The following is a 19,877-nucleotide window of genomic DNA, read 5'->3' on the forward strand; positions in this document are numbered from 1 at the left end:
ATAATTAAAGACTTATTGAAGTATAATTGACATTAGAAATGTCTAAGAAAAATTAATTAATTAGTACAAAGAAAAACGACAAATCGAGAAACTGACAAAATTTTGTGTTACCGAAAAATCAGGAATACAAACTGAATAGGGGCATTTTGGTCAATTGACACATAGAGTTGACTTTTGACCTAAATGTCCATAAAAAATAAGTGGTATTACATTTTGAAAATTTAATGAAAAACAAGAAATTTGACATATAATATAAATAGTGAAAGATTGAGGGTATAATTATAATTTAAGGGACTTTGGATTAATTAATCTTTTAATCAACATTAGTGCTCCACTAAGTGTGATTTAGTGGACCTATATAAGCCAAAAGTGGGCATATTTAACTTCATCTTCCTCATACCTTCACATTGCAGAATCCAATTGTTCCCAAAACCTCCATTTTCATCCCAAGCAAAAGCTTCCATTCACCTATGATCAAGCCATGGAATCATCAAGTCTTCTTCATTAAAGTTGGAGTACACATCATGGGCAATATAAAGACAGCAAAAAGGAGAGGAAATTCCATGGATTTGTGAAGCACAAGTTGAGGTAAGTGCCCATTTTCTTCCCTTGTTTAACTAAAGTTTGTGTTAGTGTTGAGATGAATTGATTTGTTGAAGAAATTGAAGGATTTAATGAGTTATGGGGATGTTCCATTTTGGCAACCATGATTGTTGAAGAAACTTGATGTATTTTCACTTGTATTTGATGGGTAATGAAGTTAATTAAAGTGCTTAAATGTATAAGAGCTTGATTACCATGTGTATGTGTGAATTGTACATTAAAAGTGAGGTTAGGAAGTCAATATGGGAGATTGAAGTATATGTGTAAATTGGGCAGCCTTGTGATGCATGGTAGAGTATTTAAATTCATGAAATAGTTTAGTAAATTATGGTACCATGGATGGCGGAATGTATATGTAAATATTGGTGGGAAATTAGATGTGTTAATGGGAGGTATTCATGTGTAGGTATTGTTGAAATTGAACTTTAAAATTCTGAGTTGTAATTGATGTATTATGAATTATTATATTCTGCCCAAGTTAACCTAAATATGATGTGTTGAGTGGTTATGGTTTAGTACCAATTCAGAATTTGGCAGAGAAGTGGACTTATAACAAGGTTAATGTATATGTGGATTGGTGTTTGAGAGACATGTAAAAGGGCAATATGTGTTTTAGGCTATAAATGGACTTGTGTGACTCTAATTGGTATGACGCCAATTGAAGGTGAAACTAGGCACAAAATATGCCAACTTTCATGTTGGAAGCCTACCTAAATTCTGTCCAGAAAGTGACATGAAGATTGACAAAATCCGGATTGGTGACTTTGCAAACCTGAAAATTGACCATTTGAACAACAGTCAGTATTTTGGCCATAACTCACTCAAAATAGATCCAAATGACCTAAAATTTATATACTTGGAAAGCTTAGACATAGGGCTACATCTTTTGTAGAGATCACAAAACCCATAAATGACCATAAGCAAGTCAAAATGTTTACACAAGTTTGGGTATAAAAATTGTCAGAATCGGAAATGACCTAAAAATGACCTAAGTTTGCCATTTTAGTGCAACCTGTCCAGCATTGGTAAAATGACCATAACTTGGCCTAGTGAACTCCAAATGACCTAAAATTTGTGGCAAAAGTTCAATAAGACATAGACCTATAAGTTTGTAATTCTGACCAGAACCCAAAAACTGAGGGAACTAGGTCATCCGGCTAGGTCAAAACAGTATACCAAAATCCGATAAATTGCAACAAATGCAATACACTTGGAAATAAAATTGGTAATATATACCAACACTTGAGGACTATAAAATGTGACATATTGGTAACATTAAAATTAATTTACCTAGTGTGTATTAAAGGTCAACATTATAAGTTGACTAATGAAATGAATTGAAGGGAATAGTACTAAGAAAATTTAGATATTGGATTTTATTATTAGAAATAATTTAACACTGAAACACTTTAAATTGTGTGTTTCAGTTGAAAAGGATATTGAAAAAGCATAAGGAATATTGAGTCAAGGCCTAGAGGTGACTCAAATTAGGTCTGTGCACAATACTTTTTATATTCACTGCTTTTACTAGAAAATTTATTTGGAGAAATGAGTTGTGAGTTTATGACTTGGGAAAATTTATTTGAGAAAAGTTTATTGCCTATTTTAGAAATGGAAATTTGAAAATGAGGTTTGTTTGATTGTTGCCTGAATTACAATTGAACATTATAGTTTTAAATTGTGTTTGTGCACAATAACTTTAAAATCATTTTCCCATTGAAAACTTAATTAGTATGCATTGTGTTAATTATGGGTTTTGATAACTACTGTGTTGTCACTTTGTGAATGGAAAATTGACTTTGGAAATTGATTATGTTTTGCATGAAATATTTGAATAATATGATTTGAAATTGTTTTTAATTCACACTTGGCATGGTAGTCCCTTACTCTGTTCCTCCTCCACTTGTGGGGTTGAGTTTGATATTTGATTATTTTCCTCACTCTCTGGCTTGCCAGTCTGAGGTGAGTTTGGATGAGTACTCATTAGCTAGCTAGCCACCTCTCTCATTGATTTCGATTAGTGGGATGAGTATGCCTTGTCGTGGTGTATAACGCGGCATGTTCGGAAAATTTGTGTCATGACTTAAGTTGTGTTATTAATTGGCAATACTGTGTTATTAAATTTTTTGATCAAATTTGTGTTATATGAGCTTTAAAAATTGTAACATGAAATTGTGAATTATTTGAATTGTAAATTGTCAATAAAAGTTTTATATACCACATTTTAAATTGTTATTGTGCACTACTGAGTAAATTTTACTCAGCGATAGCTTTTTCATTACTGTCGCAGGTAGACAGATAGATAAAGTAGCAGAGTAGGCTGCTTGTGACTTTGCTTTGGGATTTTGCTGGGTATATTGAGTGTACCACTTCCATGTAAATATTATTGTAATATATGTGAACTATATGTATATATTGTACTTGGTCTTGAGCAGTTGTAAACTAAAGTTGTAAAATAAAGTTATAAATTATTTTGGCTTATCAAAATGTTGTATTACAATTCTCTTATTTCAGCTTTTGAAATACTCATTTATTTTGCACTTTATCTTTGGAATTGTTGAAAATGATATTGAATTGAGTTTGAACTGTCATAAGAACACTGATTTGAATTGAGTCATATTGAAGTTTGAGATTGAACAAATATATTGGAAGTGTTTTTTTACAGGTTTTTGAAGAACTGTTTTGCTCCAAATACAGACGGCACTCTGCCAAAATTTTTACAGAATTATTGATACTTCAGATGTGTTATTTGGTTTTACTTTAGTTTTAAAAAAAAAAATTTAACACCTGTCAAAAGTGCTCACTATTGTAAAAAGAAATAAGAAAAGGTTTAAAATCCCTTGTAGTGTATTTAATAAGTTATCAATAGACGAAGTTTGGTAATTCATTAGGTATACTAGGGATCATATTACATCTTACGGAGGCGTAGGGTGTGACAAAGTAAACTCAAATCACCTCTTACTTCAATTTGGCTAACTTATCTTCTTCACAAATCTCCCAAATTCCTTTGATTTCTTGCTTTCTTTCTTCAATTCAAGACTCAATTGAGAGAGAGTGAGGGTGGACGACACTTTGAGGAAGAAAAAAATGATGAAAATGATGTATTTAATGAGGTTTTGTCTTCATAAATAAATTTTGTCTTATTTATAAAATATCCCAAATTAATTGTAGTTATAATTTTATTTATATTTATTACAATTTCAATAATTCCTTCTATGTCCCCTTTAATTTTTCATATTTCTTTTTGGTTAATTTAGTCCCCTTCGGTTAGAAGTCAACTTTTAAAGTGAATTAATCAAAATGCCCTTCATCAGATTATAGTCCATCTTTTTCAATAATACCGATTAAGTTCATAACTCGATGGTCACTTCGATTTTTATTCTGCTTATCTTAATTAATTTCTATCTCAGTTTTAGCCCTCGAGTTGGCTTTGAATAATACTATTTATAGACCGAAAATAGTACTATTCAAAGCTCGAAATTCTCAGGACATTATAAGAAGAGATTGCATCTGTGATTGTGAGAGGAAAAAATCAAAATGCAAAATGGAAAAGAAAATGAGCACTTCATCAAATAGAGGGGTTTGACTGCAAAAGAGACTAGTTGGGAGAAAAAAATAAACCTCCAACCACAAAAGCAAAAGGGTGAAGAGTTCTTGCAGGCTCAATCCCAACTGTAAATGCGCACTGCACTCTTTTTCCTTTACTAAGGTTTTTTCTTGCTGGATTTTAGTTGGTAAAGGTTTTTTAATGAGACAGTATTCCATCGCGTATTCTATAACAACTGCATGCACAATGCATGGAAGAGTTGACACAAGCTCAGTCGGCGAGGACGTTAACCATTTGAGTGGGGGAGAATGCCAGGGGTTAGAAGTTTGAGTAGTAAAATGTAAATTTTAGGGACTAAAGGGGATATTTTATATTTAATTTCATTTATGTAATTTTAGGGGTGTAATGGCTCAAGTATAGTGATGTCGCTTCCTACCACACCCCATTGTGTTTCTAATGCTCTTTAGGAGGGAGTGACTAGTTGACTACCGTAGAGCAACCGGTATAGCTAGTCATTGGCATGGTGAGTTTCTGTCCTGCTACTCCTTGTAGGTTCCCCCCTGCCTAAAAGTGATGTAAGGACAGCCAATCTAATTGTATTGATTGTGATAAATGAATGAAAGAAGTAGTTTGTTCTTGATATATTTGTGCCTCGTTTCTTATTATGCTTGAGATACTTGTTCATATACGATGCTTGTGATATTTTTCTTGATTAGCTTGCAAAGCCATGCTAATATACTCATTATGTTGAACAAATCATCGGGGAATTCTCTCGGCTGACTTGTCTTAAAAGAGTTCAAGTCAAGTGCCACACAATCTCAAGAGTGTTCTTACACTAGGCCTGGGACAGTAAAATAAGGAATGTTAAAAAATGGGTTGGGTTTATTGCTTGAAACACATGTAAAGGATGGGCGGCAGAGGAAAAGGCCAATTATTAACTTCAATTTCAATTATCTTGGTTTTTTCGATTATAACTGAATAAAAAATCAAACTGAACCAAACTAAAAATCAATATTTTTAAAAATAGATAACTGAACCAAACTAATTGGGTCAAAAAATTGAATCGATTGAAATAAATTGATTCAATTTAGATAGAAAACTAGACACCCCTAGTATCTAGTGCTCTCTATATTGCTACTTCGGCTTATGATCACGTTCACAATATCCCACGCTGGTTAGTTGCAATAACTGCTCATGATTCCAAGCCACTACTTTTATTGCCTCTATTAATTAATTACTCTTCACTTCAGACCACTATGTATTGGATAGATCTAAGCAATTGTCTTTCTTGGCTCACTAATGAGTTTTGGATCTCGGATTTGGATATTGTATCATGCATGGCCTAGGCTCTCTACATGAGCTTTTATTCGACTTTAGTTAATTTTAAACTTAAATCCAATAATTCATTTGGCCTAAGCCCACATTTAAATATGGAGTAAATAATTGACCAAACGTACATATCTCATATAACTAAACTAATGCACATATTGAATAATCAATTTTCTCTCATGCAATATTGCCTCTAAATACCGATGCAAAATTTTCTTATGTAGGTATGATGAGAAATTTACATACAAGAAGAGAAAAATTGCTAAAACTGATTTAAATTCCTTTATCAGACGAAATTTCTCCTTTGCCAAAAACCATCTTGAGCTCCTTAACTTCTCTTGTAAATTCCTAGTTTTGGCTTTAAAACTTAGGGATAATCATGTTCATAATATCCACGGGTTAATTATATGAACCGTCCCTCAATTTCAATGATTGTTTTATTTCAATTACTCAACTTCAATTTATTAAAATGAAATCTCTCAATTTTAGTTTTGCTTATTAAAAAGTCCCTTAACCTGTAACGACAGATTTCTAGGTAAAAAGAAGATTCCTCATTTTGGCTCTAAATATTGGAAATAATCATATTCACAATATCCACGAGTTAATTGCATGAACTGTCATTTTATTTGAATTACTACTTTAATTTGTTATTAGTAGTATTTTTATCAATTTTATCTATATAGTAATTTTATTTTCTTTATTTTTTTTTTATCTCCTACGATTATGAGATATCTTAGAAGTATAGGAAATTTTCAATAATCATGGTATTCTTTTGTATATATATTTCCATGTGATACAAATGAGAATTATAAGAAATATTGCATTTAAACATTGTTTAACATGTAACACTAATCCTCCAAAGCTCATTGGATCTCGGTTGCTCTTATTATAATATATAAGGGTAATGCACCCATCACTGTAATCCATATAGAGTACGAATTCCTTGAACATCATCAGTACTCAAATCCCTTTTGGTAATCCCATAACTGAAGGTTGAATACATGATAGCATTTGGGTCTTCACTATGGTCCAGACCCAAAAGATGTCCTATTTCATGAACTGCAACTGATTCTAGGTCAACCTCATTAGGTCCAGGATTCGCACTCCAAATTTCATCTCCATCAAAATGACACCTTCCATTAGTTGGTGCAGTTGCATGTGCTAAAGTCCCTGACCTTCCATCGAAAGGGCTCCCATCTCCATGGAACCTTCTGTGGAATCCGATCTCTATTTCTGCCTCAGAATTGGCAGCAACTTCCTCGAATGTGAAGTGGGTAACTTGTGCCCATCTCTGAAAAGCTTGTGCACATATAGACCTGAAGTTCTCTGCTCCAGGGACTTGGACACTAGAACGAAACCTGTATCTTAAATGGCTTCTCTCTGGAGGCCATCTTCGGGGTCCAGGGAAGAAATTGTAATGGGCTACTGAGTGGATGGATTTGGGATTATGGTAGTGATTATTTGTGCCATTTTTGACAACATCTGGCACCCCACATCTAGGCTTCATCATCTGAGACACTGTGCTATTGTCCAGGACTCCAGTGGCATTCAGGTGATAATTGTGCTGGTAATCCTTGATTGCTGCCTCTAAAAGATCATTGAACTCATCGTCATTTGCATGGTTGTTGCTACTATTATTAGCATACTTTAAGTACCCAAACCTCTCAAGATAACGTTTAAGGTCTTTGAGCCCACTTATGGATTCACCCTTGTGGCATCCCTCTAGGTGTTGGATGAACCCAAAAGGATCTCCATTTGGTTTTGATTGGATGGTGTTTATCAGGTTCATCAAGAAGAGGAGCAAAATGGCACTCAAAAGTGGGAAGGTTTTAGGAACCATTAGATTGAAATGGTCAAATTCTAGCACTTGGTTTCAATTGAGGTTGGAAATTAGTGCTTATGTTTGGTGGGTATCAATAGAGTTTTTTGTGTCTATTTATAGTGCTTAATTTCTATATATGTTTAGTACGAAGGACTCTTTTGAGTCTTGCCTTCAATAAGGGGTTGAGACTTTGTCATAAGGAAAATGCTTAATAATTATGAACGTTGCTTCCCATCAAGAAATAGTCTGACTTGTGTTCCTCTAACTTCAAAAAGGTGATAAGGAATAGAAAAGTCCACAATTTGACTCATTTATTTATTATCTTTATTGTAAAAGTCCTTAAAAAAAGAATTAGTTTGATTTAAATTATTATTAGTAATTAATTTATTTTTCACTTATTAAGTAAAAAAAATATGAAAATTACATAACGATTCTGCTAATTTGTCCTTTTAAAAAATTTGTTAACTTGTGCAAGCTGTTAACGTATATCACTGTATATGTAGGAAAATTATATCATTATTTTAGCCCTATATTTATTGGTGCAAAAAATTTTAAAAAAAAAAGTATTATTTTTTTCAAACTATATATTATATATAAATATGAATTTCTTGGTCTTTAGGTTTGTTTTTCCTCCATGGAAGCATGACCTTCAATTTACATAGAAAAATCAACATTTTAATTCATTCCCGTTAAATGGTCTTGATTCCCATTGCAAATAAGGAAGAGCGAGTGGGAGGGAAAACTAATTCATTGCACCATTGCCATTGACGCTCTAGAAAGTCTTCCTCACTCTCTAGAAAGTCTTCCTCACTATGTATATGCATATATACTGGAAAAATTCTCTCGTACGATTAACAAGTGAATTTTTAATATAACACATATTGGTATAATAAGTAATTCAGATAAATATTTTTATAATGGTTTACATGCTAAATTGATTTTTTATCTCATTAAATGTGTTAAAAAGTTGTATAATCTTTTTTTCATGTGTGAAGGGGTTGTGAGTGTGTCACGAACATTAAAATCCAATAGTGAATTGAATGTGAACGTGCATTTCTATCTCTAATCAGATCGATTTACTCCACTGTTCATCATTTCACCAAGCTTCTTCTACAGTATTGTTATTTGCAGGAAAACATAAATTTCTTATGAATACTCTTGATATGTAAAATATTTTGCATGGAAAAATAAATTAAATGCATTGAAAACGTAAATTATTGTGCTCAAAAAATAAATTAATCATTTGACAAGAAATGTAAATCATTTGTACTTGAAAGATAAAAATAAATTGAATGCTTGATTGAGCTTGAATTAAAAATGTATACTGATTGAAAAGTAAAGTGCAATTGACAACCAAATGGAAATTAAAAACTAATTAAAACTGGTAAAAGCTTGCTAAGAAATTGATATTGTAAAGTAAATTTGTCTGTTGTGGTGTTGTTGATTGGATTGGAGAAGGGGCTCTATGTTTTTATCTGTTGCTTCTTTTAGAGCTGCTCTGGCTTGATGATCACGTTTAAAATATCCCACGTAGGCTAATTATAGTAACTGCTGATGATTGCAAGCCACTAATTTCATTGCCTATATTAATTAACTTCTACTACGTTCAAGCCACTATTTATTAACCAAATCCAAGCAACTGTCTTACTTGGTTTTCATTATTGGGTTTTGGATCTTAGATTTGGATATTGTGTTATGCAAAGGTCATGCTCTGGCTTTTCATGGAACTAATTAGACTTAACCTTAAACTCAATAATTAATTGGGCCTAAGCCCAAATTAAAATAGGGTGTAAACAATTGCCCTTAATGTGCATAGCTTGTATAATTACGTTAATGCATATGTTGTTCAATTATTTTCCTCTCTCAAGCCATAGTGCCTCCTAAAAGGCAGCCTAAAATTTTCTTAAGCAAGTATGATGAGAAATTTTCTGGTTCGGTTCAAAGGTTAACTAGTTTTTGAAATAATTTGCTTTATATCAATTAAATCAAATTTACATTTGACTAATAAAATCTTTAATAGTGATTATTATTTAGCATACAAATATGCTCATTACTATTATTATAAAGTAAATATGAATATATGTATTGTTATTCACGCAGTGCGTAAATTCATACCAGACCTAAAGATTTTTATTGTCTTATTTTCACAAGAACTTTTAGATTTTATTTTCTTAGGTACGTTTTATTTATACTTTCTAGTTTATTTAGGATTCTAAAATAGTATTTCTATTCAATTTAAGTTTTTAAATATATTTTATATTTATATTGAAATTCTTTAATTCATTACTTCCTATATTAGGATTTAGAATTCTATAAATATTTATTATATTTTCATTATGTATAAGTTTTCATATTTATTTTGATGAAGCATTTTTTTTTCTTAATAAAGCTGGTTTACTTTATGTTATCATTAAATTCTAAATTGAATCTTATGTTTCTTAAAAATGTGGATTAGATCTTAATTATTTTTAAGGGTTTGATTGAGTCTTGATTCTTATTCCGTGCTACACGCTGTGTTAGTTATTCTCAATTTTTTATTTTTTTAAAATTAATTATATAGCATGGTAAAAAATGAAAATACAAATTCATGAAAAATTGTTTAAAAGTTGAAAACATATAAAAATACGTATTTGTTAAGCTTAGTATAGTTAATGAGTTTATATATTTTTATATTTTTCGGTTTGAACATTAAACACCATTTTTTTGAAATTAAAATCATACGCGGAACCATTTGAAATTGAAGGTTTGATTAACCTCTTTTTGGTTCAGTTTTCGTGGTTTTGGGTTCGCGCATTAGTTTTTTCAGTTTATCTTAGTCATTCTTAAAAGGACAAATTATAAGAAAAAGTTATATAATAAAATTGATGTATATATAATGATTTTATTATAATTGTTAATTGTGGCGAATCCTACGTAAATTTCACTGTGATCAATGTGGTTATAATTAAACTGTTATATGCATAATAGTTGCACTAAATAAAAATTCTCTTTAACAGGGATGTTTGCATGAAGGTAAAGGGGCTTAACAGTTCACTTGAGACTAAGGGTCTGTTTAATTTAACTATTGAATACAGCTGATAACTATTAGTTGATAGTTGTTACTGTTAACTATTAGCTAATAGCTGGTAGCTGATAATAGCTGATTTATGTTAAGTATTTGATAAAATTATTTTTAACTATTGCTGTTGATATTTAAAATGACTAATAATGATATATATCATATAATTTATTTTGTTATTGAAATAAATATAATATTATAAATTTATTATATTATATTGTTTATTTTATTATTAAATTAAATATATAATTATTAATTTACTATATTATATTATTTATTACATTATTAAAATAAATAAATAAATATTAATTTAATATATTATATTATATCATTTATTATATTATTAAAATAATTATAATTATTGATTTATTATATTATATCATTCATTTTATTATTAAAATAAAAAATAACTAAATTATTTAAAAAATAATTAAATAACTTCAAAAATATAGTTATAGAATAACAAAGTAATTATTATTGTTGATAAAGAAAAAACTTATAACTAATTTAAGGTTCCTAAATATAAAAAATGTATTTTTTATAACAAATAAATATTTTATATTTTATGTTATTAATAAAAAATATTTTAATAAAGTTATAATGCGCTAATTAAGGTGTTAAAATTATAAATGAAAAAGATAAAATCATTAATAATATTAATTTTTGAGTTAAATAAAAAAGGATAACATGGCCTAAATAAAAAATAAAATCAAATCAGCTACCAACTCCTCAAAAATAGCTCTAAAAATAGAGCTGATACAAACTGCAGCTAGGTATCATATCAGTTACCCATTAACTATTAGCTTTACTTTTTTAAATTTATCAAACACTCTAATTCACCTATCAGCTATCAGTTACACTTAACAGGTGAACCAAACACCCCCTAAAGGGGTTAACAGCTAGGTTGCATGTGGATAAGATTAAAGAATTGGGTGCTAACAATCATAGGAGTATTAGTTAGGGGTGAAAGAACTAAGGGGGGAAAAATGTTAGCGAGCAACAGTTAACTGTGTTTGGTAGAAATTGAAAAAAGAAAAAAGAAAAAAAAAAAAAATATATATATATATATATATATATATATATATATATATATATATATATATATATATATATATATATATGTTGCATATATAAAATAAAATATTAATTATATTCATAAGTATATTTATTAATTTTATCCTTAATTTCTTTTATCATTTACTATGTCATATTTCATGATCTTTATTACTAATTTATATTTATATATCGGCGCATCGTGATTCAAAGGATGAAGGTTAGAGAAGAAAAAACAAGTTTTACAAGAATCAGTCCCTCTGCTAAGTTATTGATTTCAGAGCATGGATAGGATGCATTATTGTTAGCATAATTATAGCAATTAGCATAATTATAGCAATTAGCATAATTACAGTAATTAATTAATATGATTATAGGAGATTTATAGCATAATTATAGCAATTAGCATAATTACAGTAATGAAGAAAAGAATACAAATAATGAAGAAAAGGATTGTATATTTGTCTGTGTCTTTGTCTGTTTCTTATTTACAGAGATATTACATCTATTTATACATGAGAATATGAGCTAATTTAGATAAGAATAATAATTGCTATAATTATGCTATAAATCTCCTATAATCATATTAATTACTGTAATTATGCTAATTGCTATGATTATGCTAATTGCTATAATTATGCTAATTGCTATAATTATGCTAATTGCTATAATTATGCTAACACCCCCCTCAAACTCAAGGTGGTAACACAGGTGCCAACTTGAGTTTGCTTAAGAGATCTTGAAAGCGAGCGGGAGGATGCATTTGGTGAATATATCAGTGGTTTGGCTGACAGAGGAGACAGGAATCAAACTGGACAGGTAGAACGACGAAGAGTAGTGCTAGGAGCAGATGCAGCGCAGTAATCGGATCAACAATCGTGCAGATTCAACAGAGACAGTAAATCGGACGGGTAGAACTACGAAGAGTAGTGCTAGGAGCGTATGCAGCGCAGTATCGATCAACAATCGTGCAGATTCAACAGAGGCGATTAAACCGACGTAGAACGACGAAGAGTAGTGCTAGGAGCGTATGCAGCGCAGTAATCGATCAACAATCGTGCAGATTCAACAGAGGCGCTTAAACCGACGTAGAACGACGAAGAGTAATGCTAGGAGCGGATGCAGCACAGTGCATCGGATCAACACCGTGCGATTCAACAGAGGCGGTGTAGTTGGACTAATATTGAGCACATCACAATCACCGGATCGATTTGGAAACGGCTCTTTGGTATAATAACAGAAATAAAAGAATGAACCAGAACATGTTGTAGAGAGAGAAGAGAGACCCCAGAAACTATAAATAAAAGTTTTACGGCTCTGATACCATGTTAGAAGAAAGAATACAAATAATGAAGAAAAGGATTGTATATTTGTCTGTGTCTTTGTCTGTTTCTTATTTACAGAGATATTACATCTATTTATACATGAGAATATGAGCTAATTTAGATAAGAATAATAATTGCTATAATTATGCTATAAATCTCCTATAATCATATTAATTACTGTAATTATGCTAATTGCTATGATTATGCTAATTGCTATAATTATGCTAATTGCTATAATTATGCTAATTGCTATAATTAAAGGCATCAGGTCCTCGTGGCCCTATCCCAAAGAGTGATGTTTTAGCTGCAATTAAGTCAGGAAAGGGGTCTTCAAAAAAATCCTCACCTGCTCATAAACTAACTCCATCACTTCAAAAAGGCCCACAAGCTTCAACCACAGCTTTGCCAGAATCTTTCTCACAACAATCAGATTCTTTTGAAGATTTGGCGAATACCCAAATTCGCAAGGTAGGTTCCATTTACAATTAAATGACAAGCGATTAGGTTTTCCTATTTGTGAGTTCCTTTAATCTGTTTGGTCAAAGTTTTGAAGGGTCCGTTTAATCTGTAGGCGTTGCATATGGAATTCATGGCTTTTTATTGATTTGGTCATGCTTGACATTGTGTCTGAGTCTAATAAACAACATCTCATATTTATACCCATACCCATTCTTTGCTGATAGTGCCTTTTCCATGTTAGATGTTTTAGAATTGCCAGACGTTAAATTTCTTTTTCTTTTTTCCTTCCATTATGGACAAGTAGAATCTTGCTTTTATGGCTAAGAAATTTATTTGGGTTGTTGATATTCATTTGTAATCCCATTTGTTTGGATAAATTTCAACAACTGTCCCTGAACTTATATAGTTATAACACTACAGTCCTTTAACTTTAAAATATAACATAAAATCCCATAAACTTTCAAATTTTGTACAGTAAAATCCCTTTAACTTACAATTATTGATTTTTCAGTTAGAAACTGATGTGAATAGCTCCCGCATGGCACTTAGTCAACATTTCTCTCTTCTCTCTTATGCAAAGTGTAAAATTATTCTCTTTACACATGAAAAATTATTCTGTCTATAGAGAGAATAAGGATTTAACTTACACATGGCTTAAAAGAGAAAAGAGATATATTGACTAAGCTCCATACTGGAATTGTTCTGGTTAGTGTCTAATTGAAAAACTGATAATTGGAGGTTAGAGGGATTTTACTGCCTAAAACTTGAAAGTTGATAGAGTTTTATGTTACATTTTTAAGTTGATGGACTACAATATTATAACTAGATAAGTTTAGAGACAACTGTCAAAATTTATCCCGATTTGTTTTGGTAATTTATATTTGTAACATGAGTATTTGATGTAGGAGTCAACCTACCTACAGGTGTAACACTCTCACTTTAGCTAGTCCATGCATTCGACTGTTCCATTGACCAATGTTTGACCGGACAGCTAGAATGTTTGGAACTATAATTAAACTAGAGTGAGGAGTCATAAATAATTGAAATAATGATAAGAAAAAAATTTAGAAAAATTTAAGCTATGATATACACAAAGGTTAAAAGAGCCGGTGCCCCGGTGATGGGTGACTCTAATAGGAAGTTGCTGTCCTTACGGCTATAGCCCTAAACCCAAGGGAAATTCTGTGAAATAATTTTTGGGACTCCAGAGAAGAGTCATTGAGATTTCGATGTCACTAGAATGCCAAGAAAATGCTTCTGGAATTTTATCAATTAGTACAGACGATTTTGGCTCAATAAGCCAAACGGAGAGCATTTTGGTCATTTCGTTTTCAGAGATAATTTTTGACCGACTTTTCCAATTAAGTAAATAAATTATATGACATAAAATATAAATAAAAAGTGATAAAAATTAAATTAAAAATGAGTAGAGAAGAATAGAAAAGAAAATGAATTAAATGGGACTTATGACATCACTATGATGCAATTAAAAACTCTCAACCCAATCACAACTTGATAAACTAATTAAAAGAAGATAGATACACATAAAATGAGATAAATTAAGAAATAAATTCTGCTCATCTCCTCAACCATTTTCGGCAGCCACTCCCATCTCTCTTTACCTCCATTAAAACTTTCTAATCTCTTACTTCTAAGCCTTAATTTCTCACCACAAAACCTTAAGTTTCTTTCATTAAAACTTGGCTACACCTCTTGGGCAAGTGTTTGGTAGCCTAGAGAAAGAAGGAAAGTGAAGGAAAAATTGAAGATTAGCCAAGAAAATTCTGTTCAAAAAGGTTAGTACATAAACTAGTTTCCTTCCTTCTTCTTTAGTTAAAATTTAGTCAAATTATGATGAGCTTACATGAATATTTATGGAATTGAGGTATGTATGAAGGCATGGAAAATTTGGTCAGCCTTGATGGTATGGGATTTTCATGGTTTTGATAGTTAGAATGCAATTAAATTTGTATATTAAAGTCAATTGATGTGTATATATATAAAGTAGAGTTGAAATTTGATGAGTTTGTAGGAGATAGAAATTATGACCAATTAGGGATTGTGACAAATTTGGGTTTTGCTCATGTGTTGGTGAATAGAAGTCCTAATGGTCAATTAGTAACTATTTGACTGTGTTTGTTAAAGAATTGAAGTGAATTACAGCTTTGGATTTGAGGTTGTGTATGCAGCCTCGTAGGACCTGCAGAGTTAGATGTGAGTCCAGTAAGTTTGGGCAGTTATAACTTGAGTTGTGTAGGTTCAATTGATTCAAGGCTAATTGCACATGAAACAAGACACATAATGGCACAACTTTGATGAAAAAACATTGCTCAGAAAATGTCACACCCTACCCCTCTGTAAGGCATGACATGATCCTGTAGTATACCTAATGAATTATCAACTCCGTCTACTGATAACCCATTAAATACACTATAAGGGATTTTAAAAACTTTTCTTACTTCTTTCACAGTGGTGAGCACTATTTACAGGTGTTAAAAACTTTTGTGAACTGAAGTAATAGAGCTAACACATTTGACTTATTTGGAATTTCTGTAAAAATTTTGGCAGAGTGCCATCTGTATTTTGGATAAAACAGTTCTTCAGAAAACCTGTAAAAAGCACTTCAATATTTTTCCAAATCTCAACTCCAACAAAATTCAACACAATATTTTTCTCAACTCAATCCACAACAATTTTTCAGTATTTTCAAAGGATGAGATAAAAGAAATATAATACAAATTTTACAAGTCAAAATAACTCATAATTCACTTTACAACTTCAATGTACAATTATAAGACTCAAAATTTATATTACAAAACTATTCAAGTAAATGAAATCTTAAATTTATATTTACAATAATTTACATTTAATTACATACCAAAATGTTTTACAAGAGTTTTTATACAACTGCTCAAATAATTTACATACATATTATTACATGCATACCTCAGACCTATGTACATGGGTATACCTATAATATACCTGGAGCTGATCTGAAAGTGTCTTCAAAGAAACTTACTCACTGCTCTATGCTCTTCTTACCTGTGACAGCATACAAAGCTATCGCTGAGTGGTGAACTCAGTGGTGCACAACTATAATTTAAAACATAGTACAATATACATTGACAAAATTTACAGTAAATAATTTGGGAATCTGAATACTCATCAAATTCCAAAACTCAAAATATTCATTGCCAATAATGTAAATCATTTGTGTAAATGACTTTGATCACAAAATTCAATTTATCAAATCATGACTAACCATTTAAGTAATTCCAACAAAATCAATTATACATAAACCATAATTGAAATCACAATTCTTTACCATTCAAAAGCCATTCTGTATCTCAAAAATCATTATGTATCTCAAAAATCAATCTTTATCTCAAAACCATGTTGTATCTCAAAAACCATGCTGTAGCTCAAAAACCATGCTGTATCTCACAAATCATTCTTTATCTCACTAACTATGCAAGACTAATCCGATAGGGCCATCTTCGATGTGATTCTAACTCCCTATGGTCGGGGAGGTCGAATCAGATTCTAACTCCCTATGGTCGGGGAGGTCGAATCATCGTGCACAGTACCATCACAATAATGAATCTTCCGCAAGGGCCATAACGATAAAATAAACTTAGATCTAACCTCAAATCAGAGGAAAATCTAAGCCTGTGCACGTACCATGGTAATCAAAACACAACTAACTCCATTGTCTTCTCAACAAATGAGAGAGAAGGGTAATAACCTAGTCAAGCATCTATAGTGAGATATAAAACAATATCACCATCCTTTTAGTGAGCATAAATCACAATATAATTCGATTCAAAGTCAATTCCAATATCCAATAATTTTTATGCTCATCATAATTGAAATCATAAATTTGCATTTTTTTTCATGAAAATTTCCATCGCAATTCAAAACATGTTCTATCACAATTTTCCAAAACATAACTTATTCAATCAATAACAATGCTTAATACTTGTGGAAATACCATTTCACAAAGCTAAATTCATACATACTATAACAATTTTCAATAATCATTGAATTAAATCTAATGCTTGTTAAACATAATACATAAGAAAATATGTCATTTACTCATATGAAATATTCAAAACAAAATCAGTTAAAAACTAGTTGTGCACAAACCTCTGATGACTGTCTCCTGGTCTGAACTCAGTGTTTCCTTCCCTTTTCCTGAGTCCTTGCTAACTGAGAAACACAATTTGAAGTGTTTCAGTACAAAATTAAATTGTCTTTAACAATAATGTTCGATAAGTAATTCATTGAATACCCTTATTTGCTTAATCAACCAATATATCGACCCTCGATGCATTCTAGGTAAACTAGGTTTTAGTGTCACTAATATGTCACATTCGATAGTATTTTAGGGTTGGTACGTTTTACCAAACTCATTTCCTTGTTTAGTGCATTTTAATGCAACTTGTTGGATTCCGTGATACTAGTTTGACCTAGTCGGACGACCTAGTTCCCTCGGTTTTTGGATTTTGGTCAAAACTACAAACTTGTAGATCTATGTCTTACGGAACGCGGGGAAAAATTTTAGGTCAATCCGAGTTATGTAGACCAAGTTATGGTCATTTTACTATTGTTGGTCAAATGGCATCAAATTTGGTCATTTTAGGTCAATTTTGGTCAACTTTGGTTCGGCCAGTTTTTGGACCCGCACTTGTGCAAGCTGTTTGACTTGCTTATGGTCATTTCTGGGCCTTGGTGTCTTCATAAGAATTGTAGGTATGGGTCTTAACTATTCATGGTTAAAATTTCAGGTCAATTGGACCTGTTTTGCGTGAGTTATGGCCTACACACTAACTACTGCCCAATTGGTCAGTTTTCAGGTTTCAATTGCACTTAATCCGAATTGGTCATTTTTCATGTTACCTTGCAAGCAGAATTTTGGTATGCTTTCTCAATGAAAGTTGGCACATTTTGTGCCTAGTTTCACCTCCAATTGGTCTCATACCATTTGAGGTTACACATTTAAAGTTATAGGCTAAAATGTATACTGCCCTTAATTACCTTGCTTAAACATACATAAATGACACATTTACCTTACTATATGTCCACTTCCCTTACCAATTCTGTTTTGGTACATTACCAAAACCATGTACCACTTCACTTTAAAGTCACTTTGGGCATATTACACACATCCTCAATACACCAAATAAACTCAAATTTACAAAGTCTAAGTACAATCACATATACACATAAACATTACTCATTCTTACATACACTTTACACAACCAATCTATATACATATCCATCAATCCTCAATGTCAATATTCTGCCAATACCTTCATGAACTCATACATTTATCAAAGAGTCCCAAGGCTGCCGAATTGTTCCACAATGCCAAAGTGTCCTACAATTCATCAATTTCCATTCCAAGTGCACAATCACCATATACATGTGGAATAATTTACTAGGACATTAAATCACCCTATTCAAATAATTTCTCATCAAATATATGTATGAATATTTCATTAAACATTCAATTCCATGGCTGTCCAAAATTGATATATCAAGAACTCCTCAAACTTGAAAATTTTCTTCACAATTCAAACACCCATAACAAGTATACAAAGTTTAACAAAGCAATGTTCAAAAATACAAACTTACCTTTGGTTGGGACTTGTTAAACCTTCACTAAACTTCTTAATTTTGGTATCAAGCTCTTCCTTGTGATGTGAGGACAATTTTTAGTGAAGCTACCTAGGTGATTGGAGGTAAATTGAAGGAGTGCATGAAGCTTAAAGAAAAATGGCCATGGAGGTTTTGGGAGCTTTTCATTTACGGCATGGATGATTCTCAATCTTGAAGATGAAGTGTTTAGTGGAGAAATCTGCCCACTAACACATTTTATAATCCTTAGGTTATTCCTTAGTGGTCCACTCACTTTAGTTTAATCATTTTATATGTTAAATGTGTTATTTACACAATTTTCACTCCACTTTTGGCTATTTACATTAGGTCCCACCAAATTAATTCTTCATTTTATTTTCTAAGTGTAATATTATTTATTTTTAATGGACATTTAGGTCAAAAGACAATTCGGGATGTCAAATGACCATAATGCCCTGCTCGTTGCATTCCCGATTTTTCGGTAACACCGGGTTTTGTCTGTTTTTCGATTTCTCACTTTTCTTTGTACTAATTATTTAATTTTTCTTTGATATTTTTAATAATATTTATACTTCAATTGATGTCTCTTTAAGTCCTAAAAATATTTTCCTGGGTTCCCCGCGGTCCAGGGCTAGTCAACGGCCCACACCGTGACTTCCCGGTGCGGTCACCCATTGCTAGGGTTCTCGGCTCGCTTAACTTAGTTACATTTCTTTGCTATTATTTTTCTTTTATTTTTCTTGTATTTTCTTTTCTTTTATTTCATTATTTTATGTCTCCTCACACATAACGAAGTGTAGTTCTAGGCATCCTAGCTGTCCAACAAAGACCGGTCACCTAACAGTAGAACGCACTACCGAACTTAGGGGTGTTACAATTCTCCCCCCCTTAAATAAATTTCGCCTCAAAATTTTACCTGGTATTAATCTCTGAACAGCTATGGGTGCTGTCTCCTCATATCCTCTTCACGTTCCCAAGTAGCTTCCTGGCCTAAATGATGGTTCCACAGCACTTTAACCAGGTGTATCTGTTTATTCCTCA

At 31.6% G+C, this 19,877-nt stretch overlaps 2 protein-coding genes across 2 annotated transcripts in view; one reads left to right on the forward strand and one right to left on the reverse strand.

Moving 5' to 3' along the window:
• Positions 1–6,228: 6,228 nt before the first annotated feature.
• On the reverse strand, positions 6,229–7,390 carry LOC110657150 (metalloendoproteinase 3-MMP-like). The gene has a single exon (XM_021814242.2). The coding sequence runs from the start codon at positions 7,317–7,319 to the stop codon at positions 6,393–6,395; it is 927 nt and encodes a 308-aa protein (XP_021669934.2). The 5' UTR covers positions 7,320–7,390; the 3' UTR covers positions 6,229–6,392.
• A 5,052-nt stretch (positions 7,391–12,442) lies between these two features.
• LOC131182128 (histone-lysine N-methyltransferase ATX5-like) overlaps positions 12,443–19,877 on the forward strand; it is a 28,584-nt gene continuing 21,149 nt past the window's right edge. Inside the window, exons 1-2 of the mRNA XM_058150774.1 lie at positions 12,443–12,640; positions 12,999–13,205. Coding sequence (XP_058006757.1) covers positions 12,443–12,640; positions 12,999–13,205 — 405 coding nt within the window. The remainder of the gene's footprint in view (positions 12,641–12,998; positions 13,206–19,877) is intronic.

This window comes from Hevea brasiliensis, chromosome 8 (genome assembly GCF_030052815.1).
Source record: "Hevea brasiliensis isolate MT/VB/25A 57/8 chromosome 8, ASM3005281v1, whole genome shotgun sequence".
NCBI classification, from domain to species: domain Eukaryota; kingdom Viridiplantae; phylum Streptophyta; class Magnoliopsida; order Malpighiales; family Euphorbiaceae; genus Hevea; species Hevea brasiliensis.

Bases quoted from the DNA above. Each gene is read 5' to 3' on its own strand.
- LOC110657150 (XM_021814242.2), bottom strand. From the start codon at position 7,319: ATGGTTCCTAAAACCTTCCCACTTTTGAGTGCCATTTTGCTCCTCTTC.